The sequence below is a fragment of the Aptenodytes forsteri genome, unplaced genomic scaffold (genome assembly GCF_000699145.1).
Source record: "Aptenodytes forsteri isolate BGI_AS27 unplaced genomic scaffold, ASM69914v1 Scaffold426, whole genome shotgun sequence".
Taxonomy (NCBI): Eukaryota; Metazoa; Chordata; class Aves; order Sphenisciformes; family Spheniscidae; genus Aptenodytes; species Aptenodytes forsteri.
Genome location: NW_008794010.1, coordinates 951390 through 974784, shown reverse-complemented (window position 1 = coordinate 974784; position 23395 = coordinate 951390). Strand labels below are relative to the sequence as shown.

General features: G+C 35.4%; 1 protein-coding gene across 1 annotated transcript in view; it reads right to left on the bottom strand.

The window, feature by feature from the left end:
• The window catches only part of ULK4 (unc-51 like kinase 4), a 261157-nt gene that overhangs the window by 208105 nt on the left and 29657 nt on the right, over nucleotides 1–23395 (bottom strand). The window contains exons 17-18 of the mRNA XM_009290482.2: nucleotides 8985–9092; nucleotides 4501–4584 (exon numbers count right to left, since the gene is read on the bottom strand). Of these exons, the coding sequence (XP_009288757.2) occupies nucleotides 4501–4584; nucleotides 8985–9092 (192 nt within the window). The remainder of the gene's footprint in view (nucleotides 1–4500; nucleotides 4585–8984; nucleotides 9093–23395) is intronic.

Here is a 23395-nt window from a genome sequence, read left to right as displayed (position 1 = left end):
TGCCCAGGGAAGTGGTGGAGTCCCCATCCCTGGAGGTATTTAAAAGACGTGTAGATGAGGCACTTAGGGACATGGTTTAGTGGGCATGGTGGTGTTGGGCTGACGGTTGGACTCGATGATCTTAGAGGTCTTTTCCAACCTCAATGATTCTATGATTCTATGGTGTAGTGGTGGACTTGGCAGTGTTAGGTTGACGGTTGGACTCTATGATCTTAAGCGTCTTTTCCAACCTCAACGATTCTGTGATTCTATTATCTCCTATTTCACAGCAGGATGGGGGGGAGGAAGTGTCATTCATCCCCTCCCCTACCACATCTGCATATCAGCCACTAAACATTGTGAGCCACTCACTGCCTGGACAAAGCAGCTCTGTGCCTGCTACCAGAGCAATGCAAAATTGACTCATAAAAAACAAACAAACAAAACCATATTAGAGCCAGAGTATTAGGTTAGCAGAAAAGAGCACTGATTTGAAAACTGGAGAGGGCTGAAAAGCAGCACAAAGGGTTTCAATTGGTACATCAGTAACAAAAATAAGACTAAGGAAAATTGAGTTTGCTGCTGAATGAGGCGTGGCCAAAGGACATAGAAAAAGCTCAGGAGGTCAGTGCCTTCTCTGCCTCAATCTTTACTGCTCTCAGGCCTTCCATGCCCATGTGCCAAATAGCAAAATCTGGGCGAGTGAAGTATACCTACAGAACAGGAGGACAGAGGTAGGGGACACTTAAGCAAACTGAACATGCATAAGTCCGTTGAACCAGAAAGGATGCAACCAAATGTGCTGAGGAAGCCAGTTGGCATTGTTGTCAGGGAGCACATGTCTTCAAAAGTTTATAGTGATCAGGACATAATCCTGTTGACTGGGGGGGGAGGGGCAGGGGCAAAGGGCATGCCCACCTTCCAAAGGGCAAGAAGAGGAAACCCTAACTCTGTCCCTGGAAAAAATACAGAGCAAATTCTCCTGGAAGTTATTTGCAGGTACATGAAGGGCAGGACAACTGGTAACAGAACAGATTTATGAAGAGCGAAACCCACCTGACCAATGTGACAAGCTTCAACTATGAGATGACTGGGTCAGCGGACTAACAGAGAGCAGTGGGTTTAACTTACTTCAGCTTTAACAAGGCTCTGCAGATGGTTTCCTATATCTAACCAAATAGCAAAGACTTGGTCTTAAGTGGACTACAAGGTATGTAGAAAGCTGGTTGGACCACCAGACTCAGAGGGTTGTGATCAGCAGTACAAAGTTCAGCTGTGGCGGCTGGGGCTATCAAGGGTCAATATTGGGGCCAATACTGTTAATCATGGTCTTTAACATAACGTATCTGGCAATGAATTAAGAAGCGATTCTGAACATTAGGGATTTTTCTTCCAGTTATCATCTTGGTAGCACTCTGCTGGACTCACTCTCGAATGTCAACATCTTTCTTGTACTGGGGAGCCCAAAACTGAACACAGTACTCCAGATGTGGTCTCATTAGCGCTGAACAGAGGGGAAGAATCACTTTCCCGAACCTGCTGGCTACTATCTTGCTAATACAGCCTGTGTTGCTGTAGCCCTTCTTTGCTGCTAAGGCACACTGCTGGCTCATGTTCAACTTTTCATTGGTACCCCCAAGTCCCCTTCTGCAGAGCTGCTTCCTAGGGAACTTATATGGTTGCAGGCAGTTATTCCATCCCAGAAGCAAGCCCTTGCTCTCACTTTTGTTGAGCTTCATGAGGTTCCCGTCAGCCCATTTCTCCAGCCTATCCTAGTCCTTCTGACTAGCAGCCCTGACATCCAGCATATTGATGCTGCTCCCCCCACCAATTTGGTGTTACCCAACTGGAGAATATACTCCAGTTGGTCACTCTGGTCATTACTGAAGGCATTAAACAGTATTGATCTCAGAGGGACACTGCTAGTTATTGCCTGCCAGCTGGAATTTGCACCACTGATCACTTGAGCGCATTTTCCTGCCCACCTTATCTTCCACTTATCCAGCCCGTATCTCACCAATTTGGTGATATGTATGGGAGAGTGTGTCAAAGGCCTTCCTAAAGTCAAGGCATACAACATCCACTGCCCTCCCCTTGTCCACAGTGCCAGTCATGTCCACATCATAGAAAGGAATCTCTTTGGTCAGAGGGCTGGAGAATATGACATACAAGGAAAGGCTGAGAGAGCTGTTCAGCCTTGAGAAAAGAAGGTTCAGGGAAGATCTTATTGCTGTCTACAACTACAAAGGATAAAGAGAAATTGGAGACCGATGTTCTCAGAGGTGCATGGCCATAGGACAAGAGGCAATGGCCACAAGTTTTAACATGGGAAACTCCAATCATATACAAGGAGAAAGTTTTCTAGTATGCGGGTGGTCCAGGCACTGCCCAGAGAGGTTGTGGGATCGCCATTCTTAGAGACGTTCAAGAGTCAAATAGACATGCCCCTGAGCAATCTCATCAATTTAGACCTGCTTTGAGCAGGAGGTTGGATTAGATGGCCTCCAGAGGTCCATTCCATCCTAAAGTATTCTACAGTTTTACAGCTTCAAACAGGTTTTAAAACAAACAAACAAACAAACCTCTAAGACATGTGGTTCTGTTGTAAGTCAGTTTCATGACACCACACAGATGTTTTCATAAAAATTCATTAAGTAGATTTTTTGTGTAACTTTTGCTGCTAAAGATTGAGAGATCTACTTTTTCACTAAATAATGTGATAGACTGAAGAGACTGATACACTATCATCCTGGATGCATCTACTTCAGTAGTCCTACTCTTACATGTTTTGAAAGAAATATGCAAAAAGGACACCATAAATTTTATTGAATACTTTAAAATCTTTCTCTCTCTGTTTTTCCATCTTTGTTCATTCCTCCTTCACTCCTGCATCTAAAACGTCTGGCACAAAAACTTTTTATATCTGATTATTCTTTCCTTAAAAAAAAAAACCTCTTGCAAACAGATGTCTAACAATAATATGATTTTAATTATCTAGTTTTAGATGCTGCAACAGCATTTTTCAAGAAAGATGGGTGGCTGGTAAAGTTATGGAGGATAAGAAGAGGATTGCTACAACAGTGGAGGAAAAGAGTAGCAAAAGAAATTGTAAAAGTTAGTAACACTAGGTGGTAAGTTTCCTTCTCCATTTTCATATGTTGTGAAGTACTTTACATAATTATGGATATTTTTGATTCTTCAAATGGTGCTGTTCTGGAAAGTTGAGGCTGCTACAACTGAGACAGAGCAATTTGTATTAGTACATTTGCACTGTACTTGCACAAACAAGCATGAATACTTAAACTCCGTTACAAACCTCAAGCATCTTCACAAACAGAAACTGTAGAAATGCACAGCTGTGCTTGGTTAGCCTACATAACTTAAATTTAATTAAGTGTAAATTTAAATTCAAACTATTGCATGGGAAATGTATTTCTCTTTTGTGTTATTTTTTCAAGAAAAATATATCAAGATAAATTATTAAGAAAATTTTGACACATTTCAGGACTAAGAAGTGATTTTATTCTCTAGGAATAAATTAGTGTCTTATGGATATCTTGATTTAGTTTCTCTGTACTGAATATTCAGAAATAGCAAGTCTTCCATTACTAAATTTATAATTAAGTAGCTTCTCACTAATGTGCCTTAGAATGACATCTTACTCTAATTATGAGCTGGAAATAGTCCACAATACAAACACAGTTGTGTGTTCTTGATCACCTGAAGGTTTGAAGATGTTAAAATGCATCTAGACTCTTCCTCTATTAATCACAATCTGTAGGCAATAAAGATCTCAAAAAAAGAAGAAAAAAGATATTTCTCTTGCTTTCCCCTCTCCAGCAACCTCCGACATGTTTTCTGCCTTGAGCTTTGCCTTGGGCAAAAATAAAGTCAAGTAGTCTCATATAAACAGTAAATGCCAACCCTCTACTCAATTCTTTTTCATTTTACAAATTGGAACTATATGCATGTTTTTCTTCCCTTCTTCTAACACAGCTAAGTCATCACCAAGAAAAATGAAGAACATAGCATAGCACATGTACAAGAATAAAACTAATTACTTCTCTTTGGCCTCAGAAAAATGCTAACAACCCAGTACTATAACAATGCAGTTTTCAAAAACTGTATATCAGTCACCTCAAAATAGAAAGTAAATCTTGCTCAAAGATGTACGAAAGATGTATGAAAATCAGATTCCAAGAGGACAGTACAAACTGTGAGAACATTTCTCAAAAGAAAGCCACAGCATTAATAAATTCCACATTTATTAACAGTAATTTATATTTACAATCCCATTTCCAAAAAACAAGCAGCAATGCATAAATGTTGAATGTACAGAGAACAACACTGCATTTTTGCATTAATCTCCTGCTTAGGTCATGGTCTTATCACGATTATTTAAATTCAAGAGCAATACTTGGTTGACAAGGTACTGCAGTGCTGCAGGCTACAATCCTCACACAATGCCTAAAGGATTATTACAGTGGGGAAATTCTATTGAGGACAATGAAAGAGCCTTACCCCTTCCCGAAGACACCTCATTAGAACAGTGTAAGCAGCCAAGGGAACAACCCAGCATTCTCTGGGGTGCTTCCTTTTTTCCTCCTGAAATGAAGCCAATGGCACAAATGATCAAATCAAAAAATCACAATAATCTCATCTACATAAAAAATGGGTAACAGATTCTTAATAAGGTTCATATTATACACAGTTCAAATTAACATATGCTAGAAAATATATTAAATTCCAGAGCAGTATTACTATTTAAAGTTATTTCATGTGCAGCACAGAAATTTATATTTTATTAGCTCATTTAAAGAGCCCCCAAAATCCATAACAGAATTTGTCCTAATATTTGTTTGATCGATTCCTTCTAATTCACACACACAAAAAGATATTCTTGCATTCCTCTCAATCATTTTGATTACTACAGAAAAAGACAACTGATTATTAAAAGTAGTAATGCTTCTCTTTAAATGTGATTAAATTATACCAAACAAACAAAATTACTTTTGTCTGGCAACTAAAAAAAAATATAAACTTACTTTGGAAAAAAAATATTCAAAGCCATGCAGGAAGATATAAAGTGTCTAATAAAACTTACTGTATGAAATAACCTTCAAGATCTTTATGTATATTTCCTTGAAATCACCCTGTTAGAGAGGCTAATTCACTGCTAGTTGAATCAGGGGTTTGATTCTTCCATTAGAAGTTAATGAACGCCACTTCCCCCCCACCCCAGTAGCCTACTGTAAAACTTCAAGTTTAAAAGAGGACACTTGGATATCATTAACATTTAACTAAAACAACCTCCGTATCTAGGCTAGTAACACAGAGATATTAGCAAGTGAAAAAAATAGCCTCTTTTGGGAAAGAAAGTGAGAAACAATAGGCATTGGATGGTATGAAGATGATGCGCCATGAAATCAACGTGTAGCTTGTCTTATTAAGTAGACAAAGGATGACAAGCAACAATTCCTTCAGAAATTATACGTTTCTTGAACTCTACTGATTATATTAGTAAATTACTTTTAGCATTCTAATTAACTTTATAATAAAAAGCATAGGATGGGCAAGGTGGGGATTAATGATGCAGAAACAAATTATACTTTCTGAATTTCCTGATTTCTGAGTGGCCTACACTAAGTCAACATACATGATGTGATAATGCCAGGCATTTAATTAAAACATAGCACATTAGCAGCAAAAACTTTTACTGAATTGCCTACTAAAATTAATTTTCCTTCTTTATTGAAAATAAATCAAAACTTTACTTGCAACATATATCAATAGAGAAAATGAGTTTGTTAAATGTCCCATTTTTTTAAGCTTTACTTCTGTTAACTTTGTATTAGGAGGTATGGAACAATTTTCCTTGGAAGTAATTTACAAACAATAATAATAAAAGTGGTTTGACATCCAACCGAGACATCAGATCTACTACATTCCACCTCCTTCATCCTGTCTGAGTAACAACGTATTGACATCTGATCACAGTTTGCCTTCCAAGGCTTAGTGTATAAGTTTAAGAAAATGCAGCCCAAGTTTCAAAGGATGGTAGGTTACTTTCTAACAGTCAAAAGTGGAATCTTCTCCACCTGGAAAAGGCAGGCCAAGACCAGAAGACAAGACAGAGTTAAAATGACAGCCTATGCTGGAACTGGCATGGGTCTGTTTCTCATTTTATTCCTCTAATTTAATCAGATATTCTGTCAAGTTTTTCTATAACCATACATATTAAATGTACTATAAAAAGCCTTAAGAAATGGTGCAGTCCTGAAACATTAATAGTTCTTCCATTCTTCAGACTGATTAATGATTTTCTGCAAGGTTTAGTCCCTAGTTAGAAATAAAAAAAAAAGGCAAAAGGTGTATGAAACTTAGCACCATTCTTAATTACCTATACACACCCACACAATTTGACATTTAATAAATTTAAATATATCACCAAACACTGGGGGATGTTCCCACTTTTTGCTCACAGCCCATGTTGATTTTGTTAAAACTTTAGGTTCTGCACCCTAATAACACAAACAGCACGAAATTAATAGAAATATTACATAGAACTTGAAACTTTTCCCTCAAGGCAACTTGCTTAAGAGTAACAGAACATCCTCCCTGGAGTCTGCTCATGCTACTTGTGCATTGCTCTTGGCTTCTGTTCGGAAGAAAAGTGCAGAAATGGAGTGTAAGATCTTACTTATGAGATCTCATATGCAAGTACACACATAATACCAGAGTTTAGGATTGCAGAGGAGCACTATGATTATCTGGACTTTTTCCCAGTATTTTCTAAGCCACAGAAGTGCAACCAGTGATCCTGTATTTAACCTAATGAATCATGCTGCACCTAGATAGCTGAACTTAATTTTAAGTGTTTGATAACTTATGATTTACCAAATGTTCATATGAAAGAGAAATAATCTTTATCATTATTTAATATTAATATTGTGGTTGGACCTAGAAACACTTAGCAAAACCCCAGAGGGAATAAATAAACAGATAAAAAACTGCCATGTCCTCCAAAAAATTACAGTTTAAATGATAAATATTTGGCAGCTTGATAAAACAATCAAGCAGGCTGAACAGCAAAATGGAAGAAAACAAGGAAAAAAGAAAAATAAAAATATTTTGTGTACAATTCCTAATTAGTCAGATGCAGTTATGATTTTATTCTTAAATTAGTCAAGGTATAAAGCTTTGTTGTTTAAAGATATAAATTGGGAATAAACATTCTTGTTTCATCTTATTATGCTACCATTGACTTGGTGTGTGATCTTGGCAAGGTCATTCAATACTACTGTTCTGCAGTTTAATGAGCAACAAAATGCCTACAACACTACAGTATTCTGAGGTTAAGTAGGTACAGTATAGAGAAATGAAAAGCTTTATAAAGGGCTTTTCTTAAAAAATTTAAATAAAAAATAAAAAATGTTAGTGTCTCCAAGCATACAAATCACAGTGATATTTTTGAAATTTTACCACGACACAGTGCCTTGAGTTCATGTGTAGAGTAGTTCCAAATATTTCTTCCTATTCTCTAATAATTTCTTAGTTATAACTCAAAGCAATGCAACCCATTACTATAGATCTTCTTGAAACATGACAGAGTTGCCTTTTAAATACAAGTTATCATGCTTCAAACATTGTGAAGTTCACAAATACATACAGACTCAAAAAATTTGTCAGTTCACATTTTCAGGGAAAAAAAAATCTATTAGGGTCAGTGCATGCAAATCATTTTGCTGTTATAGAGCCAGTGTAAACAGATTTGTTTCAATCACTAAACTTTAATTTCAAAATAAAATCAAGCAGTGCAAAATACTCTTGCCAAATATAAACTTAAAACTCCAACTTGAAAATTATTTGGTTTTATTAGTGGTTAAAAATTACACAGTTTGCAATCTGTCTGATGATGCTAAGTACAATTTTTTTTTCCCCTAGAAAAACTGAGAAAGTATTAAAACATAAAAATAAACTGTGACTGTGGATGTATTTTCCATAACATAATTTCTCAATGTTAGAACAAGTTCCGTGACTCTGTGTGTTTGATAGATATTTCGGCAATTGCCTAACCAGAAAAGGACGATGCTTGCTAACCTACAAAAACCCAGGCAACCATTTCACCTTGTGGAACACGCAAAGGAGCTAGGGGATGAGGACAATAAAACATGGAAGTTCAGCACAAAGTCATAACTACAGTAAGCAAAATACAGATCCATTTGGTATTTTCATTACTTTATCAAGTGACTTCACAGACTGATAACTAACATGATAGCATTCAGAGCAATTAGATGATGCAGTTAATACAAAGGCTTCAGAGAAGCTAGGGCTAGGCTTTTTCTGTTTGAAGTCACCTTCATTTCTAATAAGTAAAATAAAGTATTTTACTCTTTGAATAAGGGAAGAGAAAGGTGAGGGTTTAGAGGAGCTGTCATCTCCAATTCCTACTATTAATAGCATTTCTTTTCTACAAATAACCTCTGTTCATTTTTAATGTGAATCTACTATTTCTAGACTGAAGGTTTAAATCAGTTCTAGTCAGGAATCACCATAATTCCTTTTGAAATTAGTCAGGATCATTCCATTTCCTTTTCCACAGCATTGTGAATCCTACCATGCTAGGATAAGATCTAATATGGACTAGATATTAATTTATTGATATCATAGGCTGTACTGATACATCCTATTTAATCAAAGTCTCTACCTAAGATGTTCTAACACTTAGATCTGCCACTTGGAGGCCAGCAGTCATTATGGTGATTGATAAAATTGTTTTATGAAGTTAAAACTCTATACTTGAAGAATGCAATTTAATTTATCTCAGATGAAGTACATGATTGGACTAACATGTTTCTTAAAGTAGAAAAAGTATCACAGAACATACAAGGACAAGAAACTGTTGAGGATACAAATGATAAAGTAATTTGCTTTTTTTGTCTACTTTTCCATGGGAAATTTTTTTCATATTTGTTAAATTTGTAAGGATCACTTGATAGTCTTACCTCACTGGCTATGAGGTAAAGAAGCTCCCCAAGTGCTGGTAAAAGGCATTGTTTCAATTTGCTATTTCTGAAGTTCTCTCTGATGAGTTCAGTTAAAAGTATAATTGCCTAAAATAAAAAATTACATCATAGAACAACATGTATAATCTTTTCTCAAGCAAAATGTACTGTTAAAGGCAACAAGCTTTATCTGGAATACTGATACACTCTTCATTTATGCTAAAGAGCGATTTGCAAAGGATTTAGTAAGCATGGAAAGATAAGAAAAAATAATAATTACGAAACAGATTATATATGCAACATGGAGAAAAATGCAATAAGGAAATAGCCTAGGTGACAAACTGTCAGCTATCCTTTCTTCCCTTTCCCTCAGGACAATAGAATTAGATCTGCCAGGAAAAAAAAGTCTACTTGCTGTTCCTATGTTCCTATCAGAAGATCTAAAAGTCCTCCTCACCATCAGGTTACAAAAAGAACAAACAACAAAATCAAACAATTCTGTGTAGATATTAAATCAGGAGATAGGAACTCTTAAAGTTTTGTCTCCTGATCTCTGAGCTTACTGGCAGCTCACTGCGTGAGAACTGGACGTATCATTTCAGTTTTCTGTACCTCAATAGTTTCTGTTTGCAAAGTGCATATGTATATCTATAAAAATACAAATTAAAAAAGAGAGAGAGAGAGGGAGGGAGGGGGAGAGGGAGGATGGAAATTGAAAATTATGATTCATCTTGTAAGAAATCACTTTCCCATACACATATGGAACAGATTTCAACCTAACATTTAATGCTGGACGCATTCAAGAAACCAAGGATGATTTAGCTACCACATGTTAAACTAAAAAGCATGCTATCTGCTGGCTGGGGTGTGCTCCCCCAAATCCAAATATGCTCCACTATGTACCAAGCATATAAGCAGTACAGAAGCCAGTTGTTTCTTTAATTTAAGAAAGATGGATCTACATTTACCCTCTGGCTCCAAAACATTCATGCCTTGCAAGAGGAGGAAAAGAAGACAGTTCAGCAAATACAGATTTAATATACTTCCTATGTCCCTTAGTAGTTCCTTTGACTATTGGGAAGGATTTAGTTCTAATACTTTTAAAGTGCTTATGAGATACAGCAAATAAGCTCTGTAAACAGATACTGTTGGTGAAGTCAGTGATTTCCAATAGTTTGCTTGATACGCTAAGTGAGATCTGAAGTTATTTTTATGTACTTTGTACTTTAAATAAACAGTAATGTTGCACATACTATTCCATTTTAAACCTTGGAAACAGTCAACTTTTTAATTACTTTAAATGTGAAGTGTGATGTAGCTTGCACTATTTTTTTTTTATTAAACAGAGGAAGCATTGCTGTAAAGTACTTTACCCTATGGAAACAGGAAAAAAAAAAATAGTAGTTCAGGCAAATAACGATACTTATTGCATATTTCACTGTTACACAGAAAACAAGGCAATAGAAACCATCATATTATGATCTCCTTTAGTATAACAAAATGTGAAGTGTGATGTAGCTTGCACTATTTTTTTTTTATTAAACAGAGGAAGCATTGCTGTAAAGTACTTTACCCTATGGAAACAGGAAAAAAAAAAATAGTAGTTCAGGCAAATAACGATACTTATTGCATATTTCACTGTTACACAGAAAACAAGGCAATAGAAACCATCATATTATGATCTCCTTTAGTATAACAAATGGAGCATGAATTTTATTTCATTTTTCTGCTTATAAACTCTTCCTTTCCCCTTTAAACAGCAAAAACATTATCAGCAGTATCACTGAGACATTTCATGTGTTTATTTTATGCTTTAGTAGAAAACAATGGACTTTTTAAAAATGGATTTGTTTAAAAATATTTTAAAGTAGGACTAACTGTGACAGTCCTACCCCAAAGTCATTGAGTCCAGGTCTTACGTATTGATGATGCTACAAATATCTGATAAGAAGCACAAATGTTTATGCAACAAAGGATCTAACTAACCAAATCATAATGAAATAAGTACTGGCTCACTGTAATACTTTTTATTGTTCTCTTCTAGTTTAAAACTACTTTTAACATGGTTAAACAATAGGGAAGAGTTAATGAGCTGAAAAAATAATTCTCTGGTGTTTTTCCCTGTTGAGCTAGTATTATCTGTATGCAGAGCACACTGAGCACAGACTTCTATCACTCATCTCAGGGAACTCAACATTTACAGTCCTATTTGAATACAAACAAGCAGCACTTCAACCCAGGCACAAGGGGTCTAAACAGCAGCAGTTCTGGGAAACCACTTACTTTGTGCAGTCAGTTTCCCAAGATATTCTCAGACTTTGCATAGGGTTTAAATGGAGAACATGATAGCCATTCTTGCAGACTGGTCTCAAACTAATCCAACAAAAAGATATGGATTTTTCAGTTCCGATTATGGGCCCGCCAGTGTGGGCTCCTTTCTCCTTCTTTGGAGGATCCAAGTCTAACTCTCTTGAGCATCAGTTTCATTGCACGCTCAAGGAACTGCTCGATTCACTTCAGCTGACCGAGTCCCACCACCCTAACACTTACAAGCTTCATAGTTTTGCCTCTGTTAAGAAGCTTTCTCTAAACAGAAAAAAGTACTCACAGTAGACAGAACCTTTCAGGTGAAGCATGGGAGATGGCTCAGATAACTGGTTTTCAACACAGCTGAAATACTCATATAGCTCAGTGTACAGCAGAGACTAATATTTCAGATAGTACATTTAAAACCTGGAATCACCTCACTTGGTGACCTGGAAAAGTCAGGCAGTTCACAAAATCTGGTTAAATTGTGGTGGTTAATCTGTGATTTGTTTGCCATTATGTGTTGTCTAACTCTTTCACATTCTTAACCAACACACTTCAAGCATGGGAGATTATGTGACTGGGATGGAGTTGTGGAGACAGACTATAGCCTGGGTTGAATATGAGGCTACAGAGATGGAACACATGCTATTGCTGACTGTAATGCCACATCGCACATTTTTCTGAAGTGGAAAAGGACCAGCATAAAGATGGATGGCAAAATATAGCCACATTCATATACCTGCATTGTGGCTACAGCAGCAGATCTTGCTTCCAAAGTTTCTTCTGGTGCTGTAGCTATTAGCTAGACAAAGGATTGATGCAGCTCAGAAGCAAACAACAGAGATAGACACATTTTCTGGACATAACCAAGGAAGTGGTGTAGCTTGTCTGTTACAAATGTAGGGGCAGGAAAAGCTTGGGAAATGGGAAGCTTGAAGTTGAGGAAACAGATGTAGATGCAAGGACAACAGGGATGCAGAAGGAGACTAAGGGAAGTATATAAGGTTAGGAGTTTGATCTAGAGCGTTAGAAAGGTGATACTGTCATCCATATGAACAATCCACAATAAAGCTCCCAAAGAATTTTAGTTTCTCTGGTTAGAAAACCGTGGGCCAAAGTCACTTCAGTACTTACTCCCGAAGGGGAGAGCAAAACAATCTACAGTCCTTTCTCTGAAAGGGATTTAATGTGGCATGCTTTTGAAGAGATACGTGGTAACTGAAGGATGTAACAGAAAAGTTTTTCAGAGTTACAGAGACACATGCTCTTTACTTTGGGTAGCACAGGAAAAAATAATTAAAAACCACCACCACCAAACAAAGCCACCACCACCATTGTGGTTTTCTCACAAATCATGAGAAGTGTTTGGCCAAAGGCAAAGGTTACCTGAAATAGTCCTGGCTCTCTACTTTCAAAACACGCTCTCTCCTCCCACTACCTCAAAAGGCCTAGCAAAACACAGTCCCATCTAGTCATTAAGCAAGAAGCAGCTAAAAAGAAAGTGTTACTCTGAGTATTTTTCAGAAAGCTAAAGAAAATTGTGATTTTGAACATAAATCTCATTCTGTATAAAGCAATGCATATAAATGCCAAAACACATACGCTGGTTGCTGATCACTGCAAAGCAGATAGCAAATTTGTCATTATGCATACACCCCAATAAAAGTATGTAATACATTATTAAATCCTTGATGGAATACACGTACACTACATATCCACCAATAAAAAAAAAAGTAAAAACATAATTTAAGTTTTTATCCACAAAGAACAAACACATAGAAAACAGTGTAACTTAGAGAGTATTTTAACTGAGAGGTATGCTAGGCAGGAGACAAAAATTCTGTTATTTCGTGGGAGAGGACCATTAAAAAATGTACGTAATCTTGAAAAAACAGGAGATAAATTCATTATCATCCCTGACTTGCAGTTCAAAATATCAGAATATCCTGATATAAGAAACTGCCTCAATGCTTATCAGCATCTTATAAGTCACTTCAGATTTACTGCAAGACATCATCTTCTAGAGATCTTTATCGGAAAACTACTTGTAGATGTTGCTAAATTCTGAACTGCTTTCATTACAACGTTTAATTTTTTTACAACAACAAATTCATAGGTGTATAAAATCAGTTGCTCAGTAAACAAATACTCTTGTCTCCTAGATCCTTTGCTAATATTAAATGCAATTTATGTTTTTGCAAGTCATAATATTTTTGCAGATAAAGGCTAGATTCCAGACTCCAACCTCACTGTCATTTGCATCTATATAGAAAGAAGCAAGACATTGACACAAAAGCCTCAGAAGCTCAAAGAAAATAATCTGTGAAAATTAGTCTCATTTTAGCAGACTTTGCAAGAAAATATTCTGTGGAAATCCCATCACAGACATTCACAAAAGCATATAGGGAACTGAAAGAAAAATCAGGTAGTAAAAAAAAAAAAAAAAAAAATAATAATCAGGAGTTTACAGAGTTTAACAAACATCCCAGGAAACAACCATTTCCAGTCCTAAAAGTTATAAAATGTACTCTTCTTTTTTTTTTTTTTTTAAGTAGTTTACAGATATATTTGGCAGTACAGCACTTTTTCTTCCTCAGAGCACTAAAGAGTTTTTATCCTCAACTTTCCTTGATTTTCCTTTACCTTCTGACCTTAACAGCTTCATAACATAACTCCACTCTTTGTACAGAGAAATCGTATAAAAACTGGAAATGTAGTCTTCAAATCAAAGCAAAAAGATCTACTAAACAAACTTTGACCTTCTCCCCTTTTTTATGTAATGCTATGTTCATTAACTGTTTTCTTTAACTGCTTTCAGAACATTTCTTCAGGTGTTATTAAAGAACTTTAAATAGTCTGCTATTCCAGAGAGCTTCACTTTCATGTTTAAGTGAAGAAATAAATGTATCAGTAGGTTGTAAAGCTTCTAATATATCAGCTTAAGAAAGCAGTAGTCAAGGTGGTTCAAGTGCAATTCTGCACTAAATGATGAATACATAATGATAGCATTTTCTCCTTTATTAGATTTGCTTTCTATAGCTAAATAGAATTACTCTTGCTTTTGTGATTAAATACATATTTTGAGAACTACTTTCACTGTGGAATCAATACCACTAAAAGTACCTCAAGCACTGTGGCATTAACAGACATTATCCATATTCAGTTAACACCTCTCAACTTTGCCTCTTTAGACTGAGGGTGAACACACCATGATAGTATTTAGACTACACAAAATTCATGAGCCGTGTGATAACACGAGCTGCAGACAATAGTCCCAGCAGATTAGCTAGGGACATTAAATCATCATGATACCTAAGTTAAGATTGCTTGTTTGTTTGCAGGCAGGACTTGATGAAGAAAATACAAATCAAATTGTACATCTGCTATAGAGAATGAAGGCAGGCTGTTCAAAATTATCAGTTTTCTGATATCAGCAAGATTATCAACACTAATCTTGTTTTGCACCTGTAATATTTATTTTCCCAAAGCATGGTTAGTGTGTCATCAAAATTTACCAATTTATTATCTAAATACATTTATGTATGCAGTCGTAAAATTCTCAGAATCCTATGTTCTATTAAATAAAATCGTGAATTAAACTTTGTATTTAGTAAATTATTCCTTTACTCACTTGTACTAAGATCTGTTTGGCTGCCTTACTACTCAATTGAAGTTTTCAAAACCTATCATTATCATTAAATATACCAGGTAGATTATCCATCTTCTGTGGTTTTTTGGTTGTTCATTAAAATTAAGAATTTAAGATTTAAATTTAATGAAAATTAAATCAAAGAATAGTATTTGATATTGGTGAACAGAAATAACTGTTTCTTACTCTCCTTCAAGATTTTATGACTAGCAGACCTAGTTATTATTTTTATTCAGAAGTGATAAGAAGAGGAAGTTGTTTTCATGATATTCTAATTCCTACTCTTTTCTCATATTTGAATGAAAAAGTGGTAAAATTGAGTTAACAAAATTTAAACTACAAGTTATTTCCTTTCCTGTGCACTAACAAAAACTGCCAAAAAGCTAGTCAACACTGCAATAAATGCAAGTTTTCATTTTAAAAAAAAGCTGGTTTATTAAACAAGAGAGAAGATCTGTCTGAAGAAATCTGAGCCATAAGATCAGTGACTGACTTGCAATAAAATTATTAAATCTTTGTTAAAGAGAAAAAGAATGAGTTTCACGAATTTTTACACTAATTATCTTCATATATTATAATAAATTTGTCCATTAAAGGTTAAATTTAGTACTCTAAGTAGATTCATAACAAGAAAAGCACAATTAAATTACTAGAATCCAAAGACTAATGGAACTGTATGGGGGTACTATGGCAGAAGGCACTGAAGATTAAATAATTACCACACATTGTAGAGGATACTCACTATTCTTAAATGCTTATGGTCTCTCAAACACAAATCTATATTCACCATAATCAGATAATGGCCTCTTTTTCTCTAGAGAACATACAGTCTAACATTTACCCTATGACTTCCCTCTGTTCACTGAACACATTCAAGTACTCAAATATTATACAAGTGCAAGAAATGGGAGCTCACAGAATATGTCACATACTCAACAGGCAGAGTGTCTGTGCCATTAACCAAACTTAAGAAGATCTTCATGTGTCCTCTGCAACAGAAGCTACGAAACAGGAAGTTGTGATTCATCATCTATATTATAAGCATAATTATATATACACAAATATTTTTATAAAATACATTTAATGTTATAGAAAGTATTTATGAATATATAAATTTAAGAACATATTTTAAATGTCCAAAAAGGAGGAAAGCAAGCTGTTTTCTGCTCTGTCATGTGCACAGATTACTTCTAATCTTGACAATAGTGATTTGCACAAGATTTAAAATATACTTTCATCCTTTCATAAGGAAAAATATAAGACTTGAAAAAAATCTGCCCAAAGACTTGGATTCAACGTTAAAGGGCGGTATAAATTTTAGGTAAAGAAAGTTCATTACCTGGAAAAATGAACAACAGAAAAATCAAATTTATTTTAATTACATAGTCTGACAAATAAAGTCTCCTGCTTACCTATAGTACATTTTTTTCTTTTCAACCTGCCTACATTTTTGCTTTCAGTGAAGTAAATAGTAATAAACTGCAAGTCCTACACTGTCTGGTAAAAGCATCTTAAATTTAATAAACTACCTACACCTTTTACACTAGCTGTCAAACTGGATGAATATAGTATAGTTGCAACAAGAGAAGAAAGAAGAAAGATTCATATTTGGATAGATAGTCATTACCTTCATTTACAACAATAGTGTGTGAAGTTGATATATTACCTGTAGCAGCACCCATTTCAAGCTATACCTAGAAGTTTCCCTGCAGTTTTAGGAGTCCAGAAGTGAAAATTACAGCATATTCAAGAAGAGAAAGTATTTTATACCTTAAGATGTAAAGTGGCTATGTATATATTTACAATATTACTCCATCTTTGATCTATTAGTATGCCTGCCAGCAAGCATTAGTGGAAATCAAAACATTATTTGTAATTCTGCAAACCCTTACAGTGATAAAAACTGTCTATGCCTCAAGCAGAATGGAAATTACTTTTCAGTTCATCTTCTTGTGAGTACACACACATCATGTAACATGGGCAAGTAATGCTGAAGCAATCTCACTTTCCCTGGAGAAAAGCACTCTCACTAGGCTGAGAAAGCACACCATGGTTATATTGCCACCAACCAGAAAAGAAATTACAGTAATATTTATACCAAATACTCATCTTTAAAACGATGCATGAAAAAAAAGATGACCAGCCTTCTCTGAAAATCTCAAGCATGTTGCCTACCTCCCTTCTCAGTAGAATATGAATAGTTAAAACATTACAAGGGATAACTGTACTTAATCAGGAGTTGGATCCACATGTACCTGTGATCTACTGCACCTCAGTGAAAGCTGGTTAAATATCCTGCAATAAACAAGTGGCTTGACTGAAGAGTAGGGTGGCAAGACGGACACAGATACTTTTGTCAAACTCTGCTATGGGGTGCAGATACAAGAAGAAAGGGTCTGAGTCAGTGAAATATTCAGGTTTTGCAAATTTTGTGTTCAGTACAATAAACTGGGTCATGAACTGAGGAACACTGAAGAGAAGTCGGACCATCAGACTATGGACATGGTAGTAATGCTGTCCAGAATGTAGAAAAAAAGATAAGCAAATGTACAACATATCACACAATTTATGCGGAAATATAACTCCTCTAGAACTCCTCTAGGGAGCAGTGTAAGATGGATGTGTGACATCTTCCCAGGCGGAATACAATGCAAAATTGATTCATCACGAAAACTTTATCTTTTCAACTTTTACATAATTGCTGTAGGAAGAGGTCTTAGCAGACAAGTAGAGTAGCCAACCAGATGTCATGAACTCAAATGAAGGCTCCATCGACTTGCTTTGGAATCAACTCAAGATCCCAAAGGGACACTCAGACACAAATAGTAGGAATTAACTTACAAATCTGTTATGTTTACTAACAAATCAAAAATGCATCTAAAAGAACTGTCTACAAGCTTTGGGGTTTGATTGTTTGTTTGTTGGTTTTTGTTTTATTTTTAAGAAAGTTGTTATTTCTTCTTGTCTGTCATGACAGATGTATTATTACATGACCTCAGTTGCAGATGTTCATGAACATATCTGATTTCCACGCCAGCGCTTAAGTTTGAAGCTTTTTAATGACAGAAAGGACCAGGTAAAAATATTTGCTTCAAATAGGAGAGAGATTCTGTTTTTGTTTTTGCCAAGGGCAGGAATGAAAAAGGTTGCTCAGGAGTCCAAAAAGTGAAGGGTCCCTGAATTAGAAAGATTTCTGCCTTCAAAACTAAGGTCAGTGGCAATCAGCTGGAGCTGGTTTACATCTAAAGATGTAAACTGGAACTAGAAACCAGTCTTCACAGAATAAGATTTGGCAGGAGCATCCAAAGAAGAGGTTGTCTTCCCCCCCCGCCCTTCCTTTCTTCTCTTCCTTTTTGTTTCCCTGTATTTAACTATCATCATTATACGCAGGTTTCTACCATTCATCCTTGCCTTTTCTGAATATCATGTTTCTAGGTTTTTATTCTTTTCATAACTCTATTTGAAATTACTCTAAGTCACCATCTTCTGCTTCCAGGCAGTGGGCTTGTTATCAACTTGATTTAAAAGCCATGCTGATGACACTCTTGAAGACCAATGTCCATCAATAAAATATCCATTTAGGATATTTTAGATTGATTAATTCTACATAGAATTTCTCATATTTAAAAAAAAAAATCTACAGACTCAGGATTTTCCATAAATTTCCTTTGAAGTTACTTCCCTTTATTGATTATTGCAAATTCCTTCATTCCGCTCAATGAAGATGTAAACCAGACCAAACAATATCTGGCTAAATATTTCCTTCTTCTCTACAGAATTCTTTTTTAAATGTTTCAGACTAAAATCACATTTTTTTCCCAGATAATAGCTGAAAGGGCTGGTATTCAGAAGAAAAGCTAGGACTACAACCAATATACAACTGATCTTGCGTAACACAGCCTGGTTTGAGTGTCTTTTAGTGCTGTAATCAGAAGGCAGTAGGAAATTAGGTTTTTCAGCTACCACCAGTGTGCAATTTCGATCACAAAAACATGCTGTAGCCTAATTATGTCAATCAAGCAAGTATGTGCTTTAGAGGAAAAGGCTGGATTCTTTTCTCCTGTTACTAGTCTGTGATTTGATTAATTTGCAAGTGCGAGACCTTTTGTCAATCTAAGAAGTGAGAGAAACATACTATTTTCAAACTATTCATTTTGACATTTACCTTAATTTTAATTTTATATTCTACAAAATTTACCCACAGTATGCTAGTGAAAGTAACAACAAAAATTGATGTTACTAGCAAAGACCAAAGTCTATCCATGATGCCAAAAAATACTAGTGAAAGAACACATTTAATTTAAATCTACAACACGTTACAAATTAACCTCTCTTTCTGTCCCATGATGCACAACCATACAAAATTCTATACTCTTACTTTGATATGTTGTTTTCATGAAAATTGGGGTAGCATTAAAAAAAAAAAAAAAGAAGCATTTAGACAATCATTTTAGCATTGTCTCCATCCCTTTAATCATTTGAAACCTCTTAGCCAATTTCTACCAAAGTAAGCAGGGGGGGCGGGGGAAGATGTTTGGTTTGGGGTTGGTTTTTTTTTTGAAACCTCTAGAAGCAGAATAGCAACATAAAAGTGACAGAAAGGCTGTGGTACAAACTCATTTCTTTTTAAACAGAAGAAAAAAATGGAATTATAGTGTCACAATAGAGTTTAAAAAGCTGCATTTTAAACCATGTATTATGATTGTTTTATGCTAACAGGTAAAATGCTGAGATCTTAAGCTTCAAATACTACTTGTGGTGTTAAAGAAGTCATTATTTAACAGCATTTTTGAGAGATAAATTATGTTTCTTTAGCTGTGGTAATATTCAAACAGCTAACTGTAGGAGAGCAAATGACTATGCAATGTTAAAAAAATGAAAAGCTTAAAGCAGAGCAATTGAAACAAGAAACATTTCCCACTTTAAAAAGAAATACAGTGGGAAGGGCCATGGGTCCAGAAAACAAAGTCGCACTATGCTTTAAACAGAAATCTCACAGCTTGTGTTGCAAAAATATTACAGTAGAGATGGGCAAAGATACAAATGGTTAGAATCAACAAAAACCTGTGACTACAGGAAAGCATATATGCTGAAAATAGTCCTACAAGCTGTCTGGTGAGACATGAAATGCTTCCATCGTTATAACCAATTATGAAGAATCCTTTTAAAGTGTTCTCTAATATAAGATGTGTTATTCTATACATAAGCAACTTAAATATGGCAATCTTACACCCGAATTGCACATCGGTTTCACAGCATGTATACAGAAGAATGAAGGTAACATTATTCTGTAGTGAAACATTGAACAAAATGGAAGTTGATTTTAGTGTTCTTTCTTCATACAAATAAGTTTACTTCTGAAATAACCAACATAAAAAAGTTACACAGCAGTATTAAAGGTAAATGAGTTCCCCCAGCTACGAACAATACATTCAATAAACATAGAAAAGAACTTGACATATTGACTACACAGTCAATGTGTGTATCAGTTATAAACCAACTGTGACAGTAAACTAAGGTTTTGCATGACTATATGTTTATCCTAAAAAAAAAAGTGTTACTCAATTGTTTAAAATCAAGATATATGGAAAGAAATCATGATTTCACAAGCCATATCTTTGTCAATAAAAACACAAGATGCTAAGCAGCTGTCAACTGGATCAAGACTGCTTTTTAGTTTTGTAAGTGGTCAGCTCCAGATGCTTTTTAAAAAAAGGTAGGAAAAAACCTCAAAGTGAGCTTGGACACCCTAGTTAAAATTATCTCCTAACTCCAAACAATTAGGTACTGACATTAAATCTGAAGCACACACCTTTAGAGACTTTCAGAAATGTTTTGCTAGCACTTGCTATTTTAAGTCTGATACTCCCATTACCCGTATCAACACTTAATACTTCTCTGAAATTTGCCAACTTTCCAGCTTTCATGTTCTCATGTGGAAAGGCACTTATTTGTCTCATCATGCATCCTATCATTGGATCTTAATTTACCACTTTTCAACTTCATGAAGTAGTTTTATTCTTAAACTACAATATAGGAAAAAAATTCCAATACATATTTCCCTATATCACTCAGCATTTGAGGACAATTCAAAGACATATTTTTACTAAAGAATCTGACACTCTTCAATACCCTCAGAGGTCTTTCACTTAATCATTGTTGTTTTTCCTCAAAATCATCTTTAACTCCTACAGTGCCTTTTTTGACATAAGTGGACTAGAACTGGACATAGTATTCCAGTAAAAGTTGATGGTGGGGATGTCCCCCCTCTGCTTTAAAACCCAAGCTGATGGAATATTGGGGGGTGGATTTGAACAAAACTGGACACTGAGCCACAAACTGCATAATATCTAACAGAAATCCCATGAAACAGCTATTGAAAAGAAAAGATGGGAAAACAGTAATCAGAAAATACTTTGAAGTTATGACTGGAAATAGAAAGTCATACCCAGTAACTACAAGAGTATTTCATTCAAAATACTCAGTTTGATGCTTTTGCACCTTTAATGCTATCTGATTGCCCAAGTAGGAAATAAAAGACCTCAGCATTCCCAAAAATAAGAACACAATTTCTTTTTTCCAGAAAAAAACATAGATATTTTTAATACACTAAAACTTCAAAAGTAGGGTGTAAATCTAAGACCACTCTGATTTTGAATATGGCTGATGACACTAATAGGCATACAAATTTATTTTTTAAAGAATGAGCTCTCACTTCTCCATCTAGTCCTAGTAATTGAATTAAATGCAAGACAGGTGAATGAATGACAGGGAAAAGGAATGCACACAGAAAGATTCATTGGCTGTGGAATTTTTTTTTAATGTTGACCACGCTGACAATATTTATAAGATGCATTCTATGGAACAGGAGTAAGAAAAAGATGAGAATGCACACTCCAGTAGTCCATGCCATATTCTTATTTACTACACACAGATATTCACTCTGAGTTTGATACCATAATTTTGGTCTTTTTAAGCCAGTATAACTAGTGCCACCATCAATAAAAACAGACTCAACCTTGCTCTATCTCCTCCTTTGGGCTGGCACAAGCATTTGCACATCAAGCTTGTGCAAATCAAATCTCCTCCTTTGGGCTGGCACAAGCATTTTAACATCAAGCTGGATGACAGAACAGATGCAAGTTAAACTGAGCCTGATTTAAAAAGAAAAGCTCCTTCTAATCAAAATCAGTTCTCTATTGATTATTCATCTTAAGATCACAGCCGATAGTGATGATTCATCAATTCGGACTTTTTTTTGAGACACCTATTCCTGCCACACAAAACAAACCCCAATCTCATCAAAACAAAGAAATGCAAAACCCAAATATCCCAAAGCTCAGTGTTTAGAATACTCAGATATAACATGAGAAGCCCAAAATACATGCTCTTGCTCTAAAGCTGTAATTACATACAGTAAAATACTTCTTCTCTCCATTGCATAATAGCATGTGACTTTCAGACATACATATGGGATGCAGAAAGATCGGCAGATCAGAGGTCCACACCAGTCTCTCAAAACTCAAGCAAGCACCACATCTAGCCACCTACTGACTGTCCACATATATGTGTTCACTTCTCTCTGTCTTTGCCAAAAAGGTCCCAGAAGTGTGTGTGTGGGGGGGGAGTTAAATATCAAAACATTTGATGGGAAGCTGATTTCCCTCTTAACTCTGAATCAGTATCTGGATGCCCATTGATTTCCTAAAGTCTTTACGGGGATGTGAATTTAGGGTCTGTCTTTCCCCCTAACGTATGTTACCCTTAATTCTCCATTAACAAGCTTCTCTCTGAAGCTTACAATAGTCCAGGTCACTAATATATTTATGATAGAAGTAGCTGAATGAGAACATCGACTCGGTGTTTTATAACACCAATTTAGGAGGAATATAAATTATGCTTAGAATTCTTTATGAAATATTGAAAACACAGACAAAAGTCTGCCAGATAGCTTTTTACCTTCGAGAGATAGAGATATTTATCCACTGAAAAAAAGGATCCTAGGGGCATCGTTCTTCATTATCCTAAAAATAACAGACTTGTAGGAAAAAAAAAAAACCCACAGCATTTTTACTATTATAAGAACTAACTAAATTGAAAACTATTGCAGAGAGACATACTGGCAGCACCACTGATGTCATTTTAATGGAAAAATGTACTATTTCATCTCTCAAAGAAAATAGAGTATATTTAATGGACTATGAAAACAGTGTCAATTAAATGTCTTTTAAAAGGGTACAGCTTTTGCTTTGGTCAGGCAATCAATCTAAGAAAATTGCAAAAAGCGATTTAATCCTGCAGTCAGCAATGCAAGTTTTCAGTTTCCAAGCTGAGAATTTCCTTGTTTTCTACTACCAACTTGGTTTGGACTTCAAACATAAAGCAAGCCCAACTAATTGGATTGATAAAATTAATTTTTTGAAGGGGGGGGGGGGGGGGAATCTTTCTACAA